The 15097-nt window shown below is 36.9% G+C and overlaps 1 protein-coding gene across 8 annotated transcripts in view; it reads left to right on the top strand.

Moving 5' to 3' along the window:
* The window catches only part of ZC3H13 (zinc finger CCCH-type containing 13), a 48921-nt gene that overhangs the window by 17234 nt on the left and 16590 nt on the right, over positions 1–15097 (top strand). For 7 of the 8 annotated variants that reach the window (XM_074859642.1, XM_074859643.1, XM_074859636.1 and 4 more), the window contains 7 exons: positions 2976–3084; positions 5267–5406; positions 6108–6268; positions 7572–7769; positions 9182–9355; positions 13042–13352; positions 14417–14881. In XM_074859642.1, the coding sequence (XP_074715743.1) occupies positions 2976–3084; positions 5267–5406; positions 6108–6268; positions 7572–7769; positions 9182–9355; positions 13042–13352; positions 14417–14881 (1558 nt within the window). The remainder of the gene's footprint in view (positions 1–2975; positions 3085–5266; positions 5407–6107; positions 6269–7571; positions 7770–9181; positions 9356–13041; positions 13353–14416; positions 14882–15097) is intronic. The other variant, XM_074859637.1, reaches the window with a different exon arrangement.

Here is a 15097-nt window from a genome sequence, read left to right as displayed (position 1 = left end):
AGCCATAAGGTCGTATTTTACTTCTTTTCTTAAGTAGCATTTCTCCTGAATGTCAACATTAAACTGTCATCATCTATCTAACATGTATAAATAGTTAACAGTGAGCCCATACCTGAAAACAGCATAGACGAAGTCTAAACAACAAAACAAATTGTTGTTTACTCTTAGGACAATCTACAATAATTTTTTAAAAGTAAATAATTATATTATTATGAAAGTTTATTGTCTCTCGTCTAGTAATTGGCATTTTTCCAGAATCAGCAGAGAAATAGTTTACAAGTGTGGCTGAAGTGGATACAGCGTCTTCAAGTACAAGTGAAAAACATGCTATTGGCCTTTAGGAGCTTGACTTATTTTATTTTTGGCTTATTAAGGGAGAGTTGAAAAAAACCTGTGTAAAGTACAAAAAGGACTATAAGGATATGAAGGAAACTCCCCATATTATGAGGGAATTATATGTGATGTAAGTGGAACAAGTACAACAGAAGGAATATGTTGAAGGTTTTTCAATGAGAAAATGCAAATATGTGTTCTAAACCATCATAACTTAAATTCTTGAATTGCACGCCCCAGGAAAATATATACAGTTTCTAAACTGAGATTTGTTTTTCAAGATGCAATGTTACCAGAATCTTTTTTCCTGACAACTAAACTGAAGTCATTTAGTGTGTGAATGGGCTTGAATCAAGTTGTCCTGACTTGTAAAATAGCATGCTTGCATAAAAATTGTCTATTCCCTTTCCCTATATTCAGTAATTCAATAAAATTCCTTTCATAGATGTTTTTGTTCTCAGTTCTTCTGTAGAAGTATGATTGTGCCACTTGCTGAATTCACTCTCCACTGAAAGGAGAAAATACAGGCTGTTTCAAAATGTTTGTGTTTGGTTGTAAGTTCAGAGATGTAGGCGAGATACATACGGGTTGTGTAGTATTTTTACCATGGGTTATTAAATTGGTCTTGAACCATTCTGACTTACCTGCATGTTCTCTGCTGACAACTTATTTGGGGATTTAGCTTTGAGAAGTTTTTTGAAATCAGTGTGTAGAGGATGTCCTAACATTCATATTTCAGTTTGCTAGTAACAAATAATTGTTGTATTAATAGAAACTAGTATTTGTATTTAAGAAATTATGCTTATTGTTTGTTTACATTGTAGTAGTTAGTTGGAATATATAGCAGAAGTACACAGTTTAATAGAACAGATGCAGCCTTCAAGAAGGGCAGTCTAGAAAAATTTAGATACTCTAAGAAAATAAACAATGGTTGCAGGAGAGGCTTGTTGATAATGTTACAGATTTTCAGATCTCATCAGAGTAATTTTCTTTTAAAGTAACTTGCTTTGGAGCATAGTATAATTCTTGCTCTTAGACTGAAATGCCTTTAGTACATGTTGTGATGATGGCTTAGTTGATGTAGATTTGTCTACAGTTGATGTCAGCAACCAACACGACTTGATAGGTTAGGATTTGTGCATCATTTTAGAGATCCTGTCATGAAATGGAGAATAAAGAACTTTTTTTTCGTTATTCTACAAGCTGTTTTAAATTAAACGTGACAAAAATTAGTTCTTTAATGTGAAGTTCCTATGTGTTATGTAGCAACCTTCTAAGGCTTTGAATAGGATATACTGAATGCATCAAGATGAGAGGCTTGAAGATAACTGTGCGTTGAAGCATCTGGTTTAGTTCACTAGGTAAAATAAATGCACTGCTTGTTCTGTCATAGTTTACGTCATTAGACTAGAGATAAGATTTTAACATTTTTAGTGAATAAAAAGGAATAGTTGAATTTTACTCAAAAGTGACTATCCATACTTGGGAGTGACTATCTACAACGTTATGCTATTTCCTTATTGTGTTTCTAAGGTGATGTTAAGGATGTAAATTAAGTCAAGATCTAAGTCCCAATAAAGAATAGCTAGTGAAATTCTCAGGCATCTCCTTTTCTTGGCATAAAAACAAAGGTTCCTACTTGTCAACACTGAAGAATCCCCAAAAGGCGGCACTATGGGAGGTGAGAACAAAAGGGATATGGGACAGACTTTCATTATTTGCTCTTTCTGGTTTCCTACTTTATAAAACCTGAGATACTTCTAAGCTTGAATGTTCTTTTTTTGCAAATAGTGAAAAAACTTTGTCCTGTATTCCACTTGAGCCCAGCTAGTTTAATTAGAGAATGTCAATTCAGCAGAGGCAGTGATGCAACTGTGCAGCTTTACTACTGGAATTTAGCAGGGGGAGAAGAGCAGCACAGGTTCAGTTGCCTTTTGAAATGATCTTCTTTCCTGTAAGAATAGTCTCTGGCTTCCTTAGGTATCCACAGGACCATCTGCCACATACAAAATGGGTGCTACTGCAATAGTTAGACTTGTCTAATAACTCGGGGCCAATGAGAGTTCAAATATAAGCTATCAACAAAACTTGATTCCAGTGCATTGCTTTAGACTTTTTTTCCCCTTCCGCCAGCCAAGGGTCTCTGTTTTTTTATTTTATTATCTCCCCTATTCTTTATCCTCGGGAGAGTTAAATGGTTCAGCTTCTGAGGCTCATCTGCCTTGCATATAAATACTCTTATTTACAGCAGAGAACTCGTAAGCTCTTAAAATTATACTCTAAATGTTCATTAAACTTCTGGTCTTAAGAACCTGATCTGTACTTTCGGTTCCTGTTTTAAACTTTATTCTCTGATACATGCTAGATTCTTGCCCTGCCTTTAAACCTTCTTATTTTATGAATCCTTTCTTCTCTTTTCCCCATCTGCTATTTGCATACTGATTATATGAATTGCATTAGAACATGTTGCCTGTGGAGTCTCTGCTTATTTAAGAAGGTATTTGTTCAACAGGCTAAAGGGGAAAATGCTTTTTGTACTATAAAAAAGAAACAGCCAAAATACCATGTAAAATACACCTACTTCTTCAGGCTTCTTTTAAAATAAAGTTGTATACTCTAATGCAGCATCTTTCCCTTTATAGAAAGAGTCTTCACGAGGAAGACATAGAGAAAAGGAGGATATCAAAATTACAAAGGAGAGAACACCAGAAAGTGAAGAGGAAAATGGGGATTGGGAAGCAAATAGAGAAGGTAAGTATAATTAAACTAATGGTCCCCCTGCTGCCCAAAGAACTGCAAGATTGCTGGGCTGTACGTAAGCAGAATACTTTTATGCAGTAGCCATTAATGTTTATTTCAAAGAAGCAATCTGAGTTGGACTGCTACAGTGGTAAAACCAACTTACTTTAAAAACACATGCTTTTATTTTTTTTTTTTCTTGACTCCCCAGACAACAAGGAATTTGGCCATAGGCTACTCAGTGGCTGAACCTTTCACATTTAGATCACTAGTTGAGTCCAGGTTACATCCAGAGTAATTCTGAAACTGGTCACTCTGAGGAAAGAGCATAACTCCTTTGAATTAAAAAGTCAGCATATTTTTGTTGCATAATTTGTAATGGTGTGGACTATCTCATTAACAAGGGCTTCATTAGAATGAATATTACAACAGCTGAGGGTAGCAATTGGTCAACTATTTATACTCTGAAAACACTCGAAGGAGTGTTGCATGACCTCCTGTGGTAATTTTTGTTTGGGTGGGGGTTTTGGGGGAGTTTTTTTAATGGCTAAAAGGTGATTTCATTGTCCTTGTTGATAATACTCATCTGTTTAATATGTGGACAGTTGAGGAAAAGACTCTTTGTTTTCTCCTGCCTCTCCTGAGTTTCACTTTTGTTAGAGACCAAGTTCACCTGACAGTGAAAATATGGCAGCTTCTAGTGAACTGTGGTGCTCATGTAGTTTTGTAAGTGTCAGTGTTTCAGAAGTGGTTACAATACTGCAAGAGAAGATGGGAGTCCTGATCCATTCTGAGTGCTTTCAGATATAATGAATGTATTTGCAATAAAGTATACTGCAAGTTGTTTGTGGGATGGAGCTCCTCTGTAATTTCATTAAGTAGGTAGCTTTTCTATAGTATGTGCTATAAGTGTTGCAAATACTGGTTTGCTGTATCTTAAGCACACTACATGAATGGAAAAGTAGCCTTAATACATTTTTCAGTCCTTTCTAAATTTTGGTTTTGGCGTGATTTAAGAAACATTGGCCTATGACATGTATGCATGAAAATAGAATGTAAGTCAAATAAGTTTGGAATATAAAAACCTCAAGTTCTATTATAGTATGAATGTCTTAAGTCTTAGACACTGAGGCTTTCAGCTTGAGAATTATGATTTTTTCAAAATAGTGTTGATCATAGTTACGTGGATGAAGTAGAATTACTGTCTGTTGCTATATAAGCAGACAGATGGACTGGGAAAGAACCTATATTGTTAGGAACTGCACCTCTATAAACTGTTCCCATGCATTCATGACACATGAAGGGAATTTATAGGCTGCGTTTAGTTATTTGCAAAACCTTTTATAGAGTTCCTGTGCATAGAAAGGGGAGTGAAAGCTAATGACTTTTCAATGAATTCATCTTTTCTCTGACAGTTATTTTCCTAAAGTGCTTTTTGAGCATTAGACATAAACAGCCATGAACAAAATAAGAAATGTTAACAGAGTGAGTAAAACTGCTTTAATTTTCAGTAAGATTTCAGTTGCGAGACTTGACGCATGTGATATTAACTAGCCATGACTTAATGAAAAAGTGAGAGAAATTGCACCTTGTCTGATATGAAAACTAAACAGTAATAATGTTTTAAAACCAGAAATAAACTCCTGAAGTGTGCATTTATCCAGTGAAAGAGGTTATACAGACCTCTTCTTTTATTTTAAAATCAATTTGTAGATGTAATTAAATAAGTGTATCAAATGATTTGAGGAATACTGTATTAAAGAAAATCCTCTAGTATCACATCACTATTTAAATCCATTTCATGTGAGATTTCACAGTTAAGTAGTGGTCTACATATTTTTGGTCTTTGTGAAGATACACTCTTTTAATTTTTCTTCATTATTTAAATATAAATAAATGGTTTACTGGGTTTCCTTTGCTACCTCAGCTTAATAATTGATGCAAGTCTCTGAAAGAAGTTAAGGTGGATTTTTTAAATGAAGTTTAAGAATTTAACTGCAGGTTGTATGGAACTAATGAGTTATTTCAGGTTTACACACATAATTGGAGAAGAGATTTGGCTTAGCTTCATTCATCCATTCATGTAGTGCTCAAAAGTCATGGAAATATTTATGCTTGGCATTCAGTATGCTAAATGTTACTATTCATTTCATATGTAATTGTTTACTAATCTATTTACTTTTTTAAAATAAAGACTCTGATAACGGAGATGTTAATTATGATTATGATCATGAGCTGTCTTTGGAAATGAAGCGCCAAAAGATTCAGAGAGAACTCATGAAGTTGGAACAGGAAAACATGGAGAAACGAGAGGAAATAGTCATTAAAAAAGAGGTTTGTATTACGTAAATGTGAAATTAAATAAGTCATCAGCCACTTCATAGGCTTCTAATTGTTTCCTGGAAGACTTGAGCTTCCTTGGCTACAGATGAACTATTGTGTTACATAGTAGTAAATAACTGGCACGTGTAAAACTTAGTATGTGACCTGGGTATTGTGAGTATCTGGTCAATCATCCAGCACCATAACCAAGTTTTCAGCTTTATGAAGTCAGCTATTAAATGAGTAGGAATCAGTGCATTTTAATTATTAAAACTTTCACAGAGAAGACATGTAGAAGAAAACACAAGGCATTTGCCAAGCTCCTTTTCCAACATGTCTTGCAGTAACAGAGTAAAGTAGAGTGACAGAGGCAAAGCTGTAAGTGTTAGAAACACTGAAATTCTGGGGAAGATTAAAAAAACACCAAACCTGGAAGGAGGTCTTTCTTTTTCAGACAAACTTGAATGCTAACTGGGAACATACTGATTTTAAACTTTTAGTTACAGTTTTTGTAATGTATTACAGAATGCATCATCTTCTCTTCCCCCACCCTCTTCCTGTCATCTTCCTTTTATAGTGTTCTGTGAAAACGATGTTGTTAGTTTATTTGAGGTAGATGTGTATGTGGTTAAGATCTCAGATGTAGACTGTTACTGGATTTACATATTTGACACATATATCAGCTTATTGGTTAATATATTCTTTTCCCCAAGATTTCTCCAGAGGTGTCTAGATCTAAATTATCACCATCACCATCACCAAGAAAGTCTAGCAAATCTCCAAAACGAAGATCCAGTCCCAAGTCATCATCTTCGGCTAGTAAGAAAGAGAAGAAAGCATCTACTGTATCTTCCCCGCTTTTGGATCAGCAGAGGTCAGTAGGTAGATACATCTTGTGAAAAAGTGAGAACAGAGAACTACACTGATTTTTATTACTGTGGTTTTCATAGTTAATATGGGTTTTCATTTTCCTTGCTTTCAGGAATTTGATTATATAACTTTAGGGGAAGGTCTCTAAATTGTGCACTGTCAATTATCTTATGCAGAAAATTGTTATATGCATGTAGTTGTCAGTTGGTTAATTTCATGGTTTACAAGCAGGTCTTTTCTCTTTGAATGTCCAGAGTCTCTGGGAGGTGGTGAGGAAATATAAAGCATTAAAAAATGGGAAGCAGTTTTATTTGAGATGCTGCAGCCTGTGAAGTAGCTCCTCTAGACTGAAGTGAAATGTTTAAAATTTGACCAACTGCACATCCTGTTGGTATTGCATATTGCTGTTCAGGAAATAATGTTTGACTTTCAAGGCAGAGAATTTCTCAGAACTCAGGAGGGGAAAAGAAGTGGGGGATGGGGGGATGATGGAAAAAAGTAAGGACAAGGTATGTGAAAATCCCAGGAAGTTCAAACTGGGCACCTTGCCACAAAAAGTCAATCTCCAAAACCTGTTTCTAAGTTCTTACTGGCTGCAGGACCTTTTGAATCATTGTTTGCAGCTTTTAGATAGGAAAAAAATCACTGCAGCAGTGTAGGCAACATCTGTATTTGCTAAGCAAAAATCGCCTTTAAAATAGGGACAAAACGTTTCTGCTGCGAGGTTGTACAGCATGGGCTAGTATGCTACTGACATTCAGTATGCAGTGATGTCTAGTTTACAGGATTTATGTCAGGGGTAGTTTATATAGAAAAATATATACTGTTTCATATTGTGAGATGCATATTCAAAAATACTTGGATGCTTTATCTTGTGTCAGTTAGTTAATATTAAATCGAAGACATGAGTTGTTCAAGTCATTTTGTGTATGTGATTGGTGTATTGGATTGCTGAAATGGGAGTTCAAACAGACAAGATACTCTGTAGAGTTCTGGTCCTCTGATGTGTGCAGTTCATGCAAGGGCATTTTAACTTTGAAAATTGGTTCTGTCTGAACGGGAGCAGTTTCTATTTTTGTTCACTTGCTCCAGAAATAAAGGTTATAAATGGAAGAATTTTTACCATCTGCATTCACCCTTCAGTCAAGTACAGTTATTGAATGCTGTTTGATAATGGAGTGGTGAATCCTATCCTAAAAGCTTCAAGGCCGTTTACGTTATAACTTTCCTGCCAACATCTGAGGAATCGTTATTTGAAATAGTTGGAAGTCCTTCATTTTTCTCTCCTCCTGTTAATTTATCTCTAGGAGTTCTAAAAGTAACCAGAGTAAAAAGAAAGGTCCTCGTACCCCTAGTCCTCCTCCTCCAGTACAAGAGGAAACTCCCCTGGGGAAAAAACACAAAGAAAAACATAAAGCAAAAGAACGTTCAGAAGAAAAGGCAAGGGAGGTGAAAGAGAGAGGGCGTGACTTTGAAAGGCACAAGGAGAAAAAAGAGAAGCAGAGGTAGGTTATCTTGCATTATTAGCTTTTAACATTAATGCAACCTTGCCTTTAAAGTTATCTTTTATAGAACACTGAATAATAGGGATTTATACCTGCTTTGCCAATAACCTTTTTAGTACTCATTAAATATTTTAAGTATGTTATATAGATGGATTGATAGACTATAACTAACAGATTGGTAGGTTTTCATTACATAACTTAGTAGGTTTGTAAAATGCCCTTTTGAAAGAGTCATTACTTTTCAGGAATGGACCTTCACCAGTGGAGCAATTCGTTTGCTAAAATCTTTATCAAAGTCATTCACTTGTTCACTTGCCTGCTCTTCTGAAGTTTTAGAGGACTAATATCTTTCTAAAGTGGCAGTGGCACGTTTAGACTCTCCCTAATCTTCAGTAGGTTAAAAGTATTTCTGAAGTAGTCAGACTACTGCGATTTTAGAATTACTTTACTTTTGCATCTATCTTATCTATCTTATCTATCTATATCTATCTATCTCAAATGGTGGACTAATATGACTATTACTATTATTTTTTGAAGCATAGCTGTCCATTTAAGTTGAAAAATACAACATATGCATTTTTAAGTCTTGTATTCCCTTGATGAAAATAGGGTACATTTATAAGTGTTTACTTTGTAACTGGCATAGCAAAGACTAAGGAGTAGAAGACCAGTGAATTGTGTATTTTTAATTGATTAAATAAAATACACCATTCTTACTTTAAAATACATTATTTCACTCATGTTTGCTCATTCCATTACTGGAAGGAGGTCATAAGCAGTAAAACAGAACATTCTAGGTAGTGCTGAAAGGATCAAGAGAGTACTTGGCTTACTGCTGTACTATGATCAGGTATTGCTGTGGTGACTACAGACTTTTATTTCAGTGTTGGATTTTTGTCTCTTTTTTCCTAAATAATAAAAATTAAGAAATAATGTCAAATCTTCATGATGTACAGTAAATTAAATAGTTGAGGGTCCTGACATCTCTTTCATTCATTTGCAACTGTGATTAGTATTTGGAAATGTCTGTGAGCTTGAGGCTTCTTAAATAAAGTTCTGACATCACAGAAGTTTTTTAATAGGGTATCAAGATAATTCTCCATTGGGGAATTCTGTTTCACTGCCACATGAAATACTAGGTAAAATTACAAGAATATATTTTTGGTTTTACCATATTCTAGTTTTGTATTTTACAGTCCAGTGATTAGCAAGAATTTTAGTGCATATCTTGCATTCTTGAGTTTTGCTAGCTTAAGGTAATTTCATATATGAAATTATAGATGGAACAAATGATTCTATAAGATAGTTCTTGATCTTGTAACCACAGGTTCTGTCTTAGAGTTGTTTGTAATTTCTTAGAAATGTACTAATGCCATATTACATCTGTTAAACAAGTGCTGTTTGTTTCCCAGGGATCCCTCTGAAAGCTCACATAGACAGAAGCGTTCTCCTAGTCCAGCAGATCATTCTGGCAGTAATTCTTCCCCTTCCAGGGAGTATTCACCACCTGCTGCGAGGCGAAGACAAACCTCCCGAGCTCCAGCCAAGTCATCCACTCACAAACATAACTTCTCACCCTCTCGCAGGTAGGATTTCAATTTTATTAATTTTATTTCCATGAATAATTCTGGTTTAGAAACTTCCTCTGTTGGTTTGACTACTTGTTTCTATATGTCTGTTGTGGGTATGTGTGTGCCTCAAACACTTGAGCTCTGAGACCTTTTTCTTTTGCTAATTTATTACATTGAGAGTACCTGTCATGTCAAGAACACAAGTCATGGTGCAGGCTTCCATTTGTCAGTTCCTCTCAAATGTTCTGGCTTCAGGTTGAACTTCAGAAGTCTGATATGAGACATGGTTAGTCTGTGGTCCTTTAGGAACTTTTTTTTCCCCTTTCTTACCTTCCCCCTTCTTAAAAAGTAGAAAATGTAAGAAGTCTTCTGTTTTAGAGATGGTGAAGGAGCAGAGTTTCTCCATTCTAAAATGGGTAAGGTGATGCACAGATCTTGGCTGTTTCCTGAAAAGCAAACTTTCCTGAAAAGCAAGAACAACTGGCTTAACAGTATATTACAAGGACAATTTCAGAGACCCTGCTTGCAGGAAGCTTCAGGGCAGATAACATCCTGCTAGTTCTAGGGGGCCTTAGGAAAAAATCTTTTACCAGCCATTGAAAAGAAAGGAGGAGACTTCTTATTCTGGTCTGAAGGAGTCTGTAAGCTTAGGTTTAGAATGGCAGTGCTAAATACTACTGTAGTCCTATGCTTGTACAGTGGAGAGGGAGGCGTACTTATTTTCTGCACTTCTGTTGAAGCGTGCGGGAAAAACACCAGATGGCATATATATCTGCACGCTGGTAAAACAAGCAAAATAAACCCCATCCATTCAGCAATCCTACGAGTCGTAAGCAAGCTCTTTTGCTGCTGTTATGACTCAGTTCAGCTGGAACAATGTGATATTTTTTTAAGCTACATGTCACTGATGGACATTTTCTCTAAATTGGATTGTTTGTAGGGAAGGGACTAGAGGAGCCCGTTCCCCCTGCAGCTGGCAGTAGTAAGGAGACTGAAAAATACCTTGCAGTACCCTTTTCCCCACTGTTTGTAACCTACTCTGGCATTTTGCTCGTCACTGCCTGCTTGGGGGTTCTATGCAGACATATCAAGTGTTGTGCAAGGGAGTGTTAAGCAGGGAGGATAAATGGGCCTTCTGCTAGAAGCAGGGAAGGATATTTGAAATGTTTGTCTTCAAACCATTGATAGCCTTCCATGCAAGCCAATTTTGGTAACCCTGTGTTTCATAATAATGGTTTAATAGTGAAAAAAAAAAATGTAGTCTTAGTTCAAAGATGGTAAGTTATTTCCAACCCTGACAAATTTTGAGTGCTTTGGAAATTTTACTACTAATTCCAAGACATCTGTTTCATTTGTATGTGACAGCGTGTACAAATTGTCATCTTAGAGGCATGCAGGTTACTTGTTTCCTCAGGAACAGGCACTGGTCAGACCTTCCCTCTTGTGATGGGAATCTATGGCCAGCATGAGTGACATCCATGGAGACAGAGAATCTGAGTTTCCTCTTTCCTGCCATCCATGGGAAATGTTTACTAGTAGCATGCACAGGGGGACCTTGAGGCATTTTAATTTTCCAGGCAAAAGAAGCTACACATAAGCATCCTGGGGGTCAGACTGTGTGTAGAAGTTACAGGGATCCTTAAGCCACATCAGGAGAACATCAGCTGGATCACATACGCTTTTAGGTCTTCAGTCAAGGAGGTACAGAATCTTAGTCTACTGTTGACGTGTCCAAATACTGTCTGGCATTGACCATCAGAAACACATCTCAGTGGGATAGTCTCTGAGCCTGACAATATCTGAGCATACAAGCTTACAGACACAATATGAATTAAATTGAAAAAACAGGTGCAGCTGGTTCTTCAGAGTGTCTTAGTTAATCATGTTCCAAAGGGCTGGTTTTATTTATCTTTCTATCTCGCCCCTTTCTTTCCGCTACTTTTCTGGGTATGTTTTCTAGTAGAGATGAAGTGGCTCAGTTCAAGTATTGTTTCAACCTGTCTTGCAGAAAGTTTGTTTGACTTTTTTCAATTGAAAAGTCTGAAGTGCCTCAACAATCAAATCAAGGTTTGATTTGATGTATTTTAAAGAATAGATCTGGTTTTGTAATGGAATCTGACTGTAAAACTACCATCTCTGTGAGATTGGTCCAATGGTAATCAGCGTACTACTCCATGGGGCTCTGAAGGGAATTTTCTTGAGTCACTGACATTGACTAGAAGGAAGGATGAAATGCTGATATTTTAAGATTTCCACCAGGTTGCCTTTTACCCAAAAAGGACTTCCTTACAGACTTGAGTTCCTACCTCAGGTTGCCAGTGATTTCACTTTGCATTCTGTTCCCAAAGCTTTGCTCCTTGGAAGCTGAATCATTGCTCTCTGTTCTTGACACGAGGAGAATCTTTTTACCTGCAGAGTCTGGGTCTTTCAGAAGCCTTAGCCAGGAGATCCACTGCTGAGTAGCATTGGCTGGGCTACTGTCCTTTTGCCTCTTGGATAGCGTCATGACAGCCTGTAAGCCTGCTAACCTAAATTATTCCAGAGCTCATTAATTTCAGAGCCCAACTGACATCAGCTATCTCACTGAGAAGAATTTCTTGTGACATTTGCAAGATACTCAGCAAAAGCTGTGTTACAGATGTATATCTTTACCAACTGCTGGGCTATTGCAGAAGATTGCAGGGAGGTACTACTGCTTTTGGTAAAGTAGTCCCTCGTTTGTGAGTCACCTGAAACTGAGAGTTTCATCTGTATGATATTTATTTGAAGTCACCAACACTGTATATGGACATTCCAAAGTGGGAACTAAATTACTTAAAATTAACTAGGATTTTTGAAGATGTATTGTCTGGTTTTCCTGACTCCTGCTCTTTTCTCTGCAGTCTCTGGAATTTTGTGAAGTGGAAGGGAGTTGGGAGTTAAGGGCAATGCATATTTCATAACAAAAGATACTTGCAAGTTGCTTTGATGCTGATAAGGAAAAAAAAAAACCACTACTGAGCTCAAAGGCTTGAAGTGTTTGTCCACGTATTTAGAGGAAATTTGTTTACTGTTGTGTAAATGATCTTTAGTTAAGTGTACAAAGTTTTCCCTGTTTGTGTAAGCATTCATGTTTGCTAAAATTTTAAGTAGCTATGCATATGGGTTTTCAGGATCCAGGCCTAAATTGTTTTAAGATCAATGCTTATAATAGAAGTTGAAAGTGCACAAGAAGGAGACACTGTTGCTTTCTAAAAATTTGAATGCTCTTGGAAACAAAAGAAGAAAAATTCCCCTTAGGTATCACTGTGTAAAAATTACCTGCCTAATTTTACCATGAACTCCAAAAAGTGTTGTATATTGAAGAAAATCATTGTTCTTGGTTTTGGGGTGGGGGAGAAGATCAGGTTTGTTTTCTGACTCCTCACTCCCTTCCCCCAGGAAAGCATTCTCATAGCTGTATGATGTAATTTTGATTGGACAACTTGTTCTTGGATATGAAGTAAACTATAACCATTTAAAGATAAGCATACTTTGAAAGGATATCCTTGGTACCCTTGAGGGAAGACTAGTTTGATGTTTTATAGAAACAACACTTATTTTCAGCAGACAGAGGGGTAGAGAATGCACAAATTATTTTAATCACTCCTTTTTGTAGGGTATGGTAAGAACCTTTCAAATCAAGTTATTACATGTGTGCCTATTCTAACTCTTCTTTGCAGGTCTGCTTCCCCATCAGGTCAGCATCATTCTCCCATATCCTCCAGACATCACTCCTCTTCCTCACAGTCAGGCTCCTCTGTTCAAAGACATTCTCCTTCCCCACACCGCAAGAGAACTCCTTCTCCATCCTATCAAAGGACAGCTTCCCCGCCTGCAAGGCGATCTTCTTCTCCCTATCCCCCCCACTCTTCCTCTTCTCCTCAGAGGAAGCGAAGCCCTTCGAGACACAGATCTCCTGGAAGAGAAAAGGGAAGACATGATCGTGATCGGACTTCACAGTCTCATGACAGGCGCCATGAAAGGCGGGATGGTATGAATAAAAAATAGCACTTTGGAATAATTTTTATTTGTTTGCAAATTGCATTTTGAAACTTGATTTTCAAATTGTGGCATTGTCTGCACTCCAATAGCTAGAGGGTGAAGAAAATAATGGCTGTATTATCCTTCCTGTCCTGGTGGTGCTGTTTTCAGGGACTGTGCAGTGGAGTATTCCTGATAGGACTGCTTATGTAGGCTCAGCTGATTGTAAAGATCCTATAGGCATCTGTCTAGGTGTTTCTTCTATAATGCAATGGTGGTGTCAGTAGGTAAGTGATCTTCTCTTGGTATCAGGCATATACTAGTAGATAGATACTAGCTGAGTGAAGGCAGGATGCTTGTAAGTAACTATTACTCTTTTCTGTGAGATGCCCAAATGATAATCCAGTCCTCACTGATTGCTCTGTCTATTGTCTTTTTAATTGACATTGTGAGGTGTGTGCAAAGAAACAGTTATTCCCTCTGGAAATCCATAAAGCTGGTTGAGCAATTTGTGATGGGCAAACAGGCTGTTTCTCTCAAGAGACAGATTATAAAGAGGACATATGTCAGCTTTTTTGAGACTGGCTGTAAACTTACCTTCTTGTAGCAGTAACATTATAAATAGGTAATTTAAAAAAAAAAGGGGGAAAAAAGAAAAAGACTTTATCAGGACATTGGGGTCTTAAAAGCAAGTGGTCTAATTACAGCACAAATTTCCTGAAAATAAGTGTGCATGGAGGAAAAAAAGGAATGTATGATTGGAGGAGAAATGATCCTATGTTAAAATTACTGAAATGTGCTTGCTCTCTAATATGGTTAAAATTTATTTTTATTATACTTACTATCTTTTGAACAGGTAAATATTTGTAAAGTACAGATTCAAATTCACAAAAAGATCTTTAAAGCTTACTGAATGTATAGGTAGATACCCAACATGATCTTCTCCTACTTACATATTAATTTTGATTTTCTGTGTGTATATCAGAAATATACTTTGACTGTATTATTTGTGTGCTAAATTTTTGCTTGCTCTGATTAAGCTAGGTATATAACATTCTTTTAAACATTTTACAGAAACTAGAGGGAAAAGGGAAAAAGAAAGAGAAACAAGAGATGATCGTGATTATGAGCAGGAGCAGAGTACCTCCAGGGATCATAGAGATGACAGAGAGTCCCGTGATGGAAGAGATCGAAGGGAGACAAGAGACAACAGAGATCGGAGGGAGCCAAGGGAATCCAGAGACACTCGAGACTCCAGAGATACGAGGGATTATAGCAGAGATACCAAAGATAGTCGTGATCAGAGAGACTCACGCTCCACACGAGATTCCCATGACTACAGAGACAGAGAGAGTCGTGATGCCCATAAAAAGGATGACCAGTATCAGGAGGACTCGCGCAGCTATGGAAGATCCCATGGCAGGGAGGAGAGCTCTCGTACTGAAACAAGGAATGACTCCAGAAGTGACTCCAGAAATGAGAGCAGAAGTGATAGAACTGGCAGAAGTCGAGGCAGAGGTCCAGAATTATCTGACAAGGGTATTGCGTGATTTAAAAAATAAATGTGTCCCTATCATTGAAGACTGAATATTGACATTCATACTATCTTGTTCAATATTTGATATGGAAGTGTTGCCAGATAGTTCATGCTTTTAAAGCTATGTTCTATTGTTGTTAAATCAGAACAGATGCTTAAATTTATAACACTTCTGTGTTCTCTATTCATTAAAGTGGCATAACATTGGTATTCTGCCA

The sequence above is a fragment of the Strix uralensis genome, chromosome 2 (assembly GCF_047716275.1).
Source record: "Strix uralensis isolate ZFMK-TIS-50842 chromosome 2, bStrUra1, whole genome shotgun sequence".
Taxonomy (NCBI): domain Eukaryota; kingdom Metazoa; phylum Chordata; class Aves; order Strigiformes; family Strigidae; genus Strix; species Strix uralensis.
Note: the sequence above shows the minus strand (reverse complement) of the source record. Positions and strands in the feature narration are given on the sequence as shown.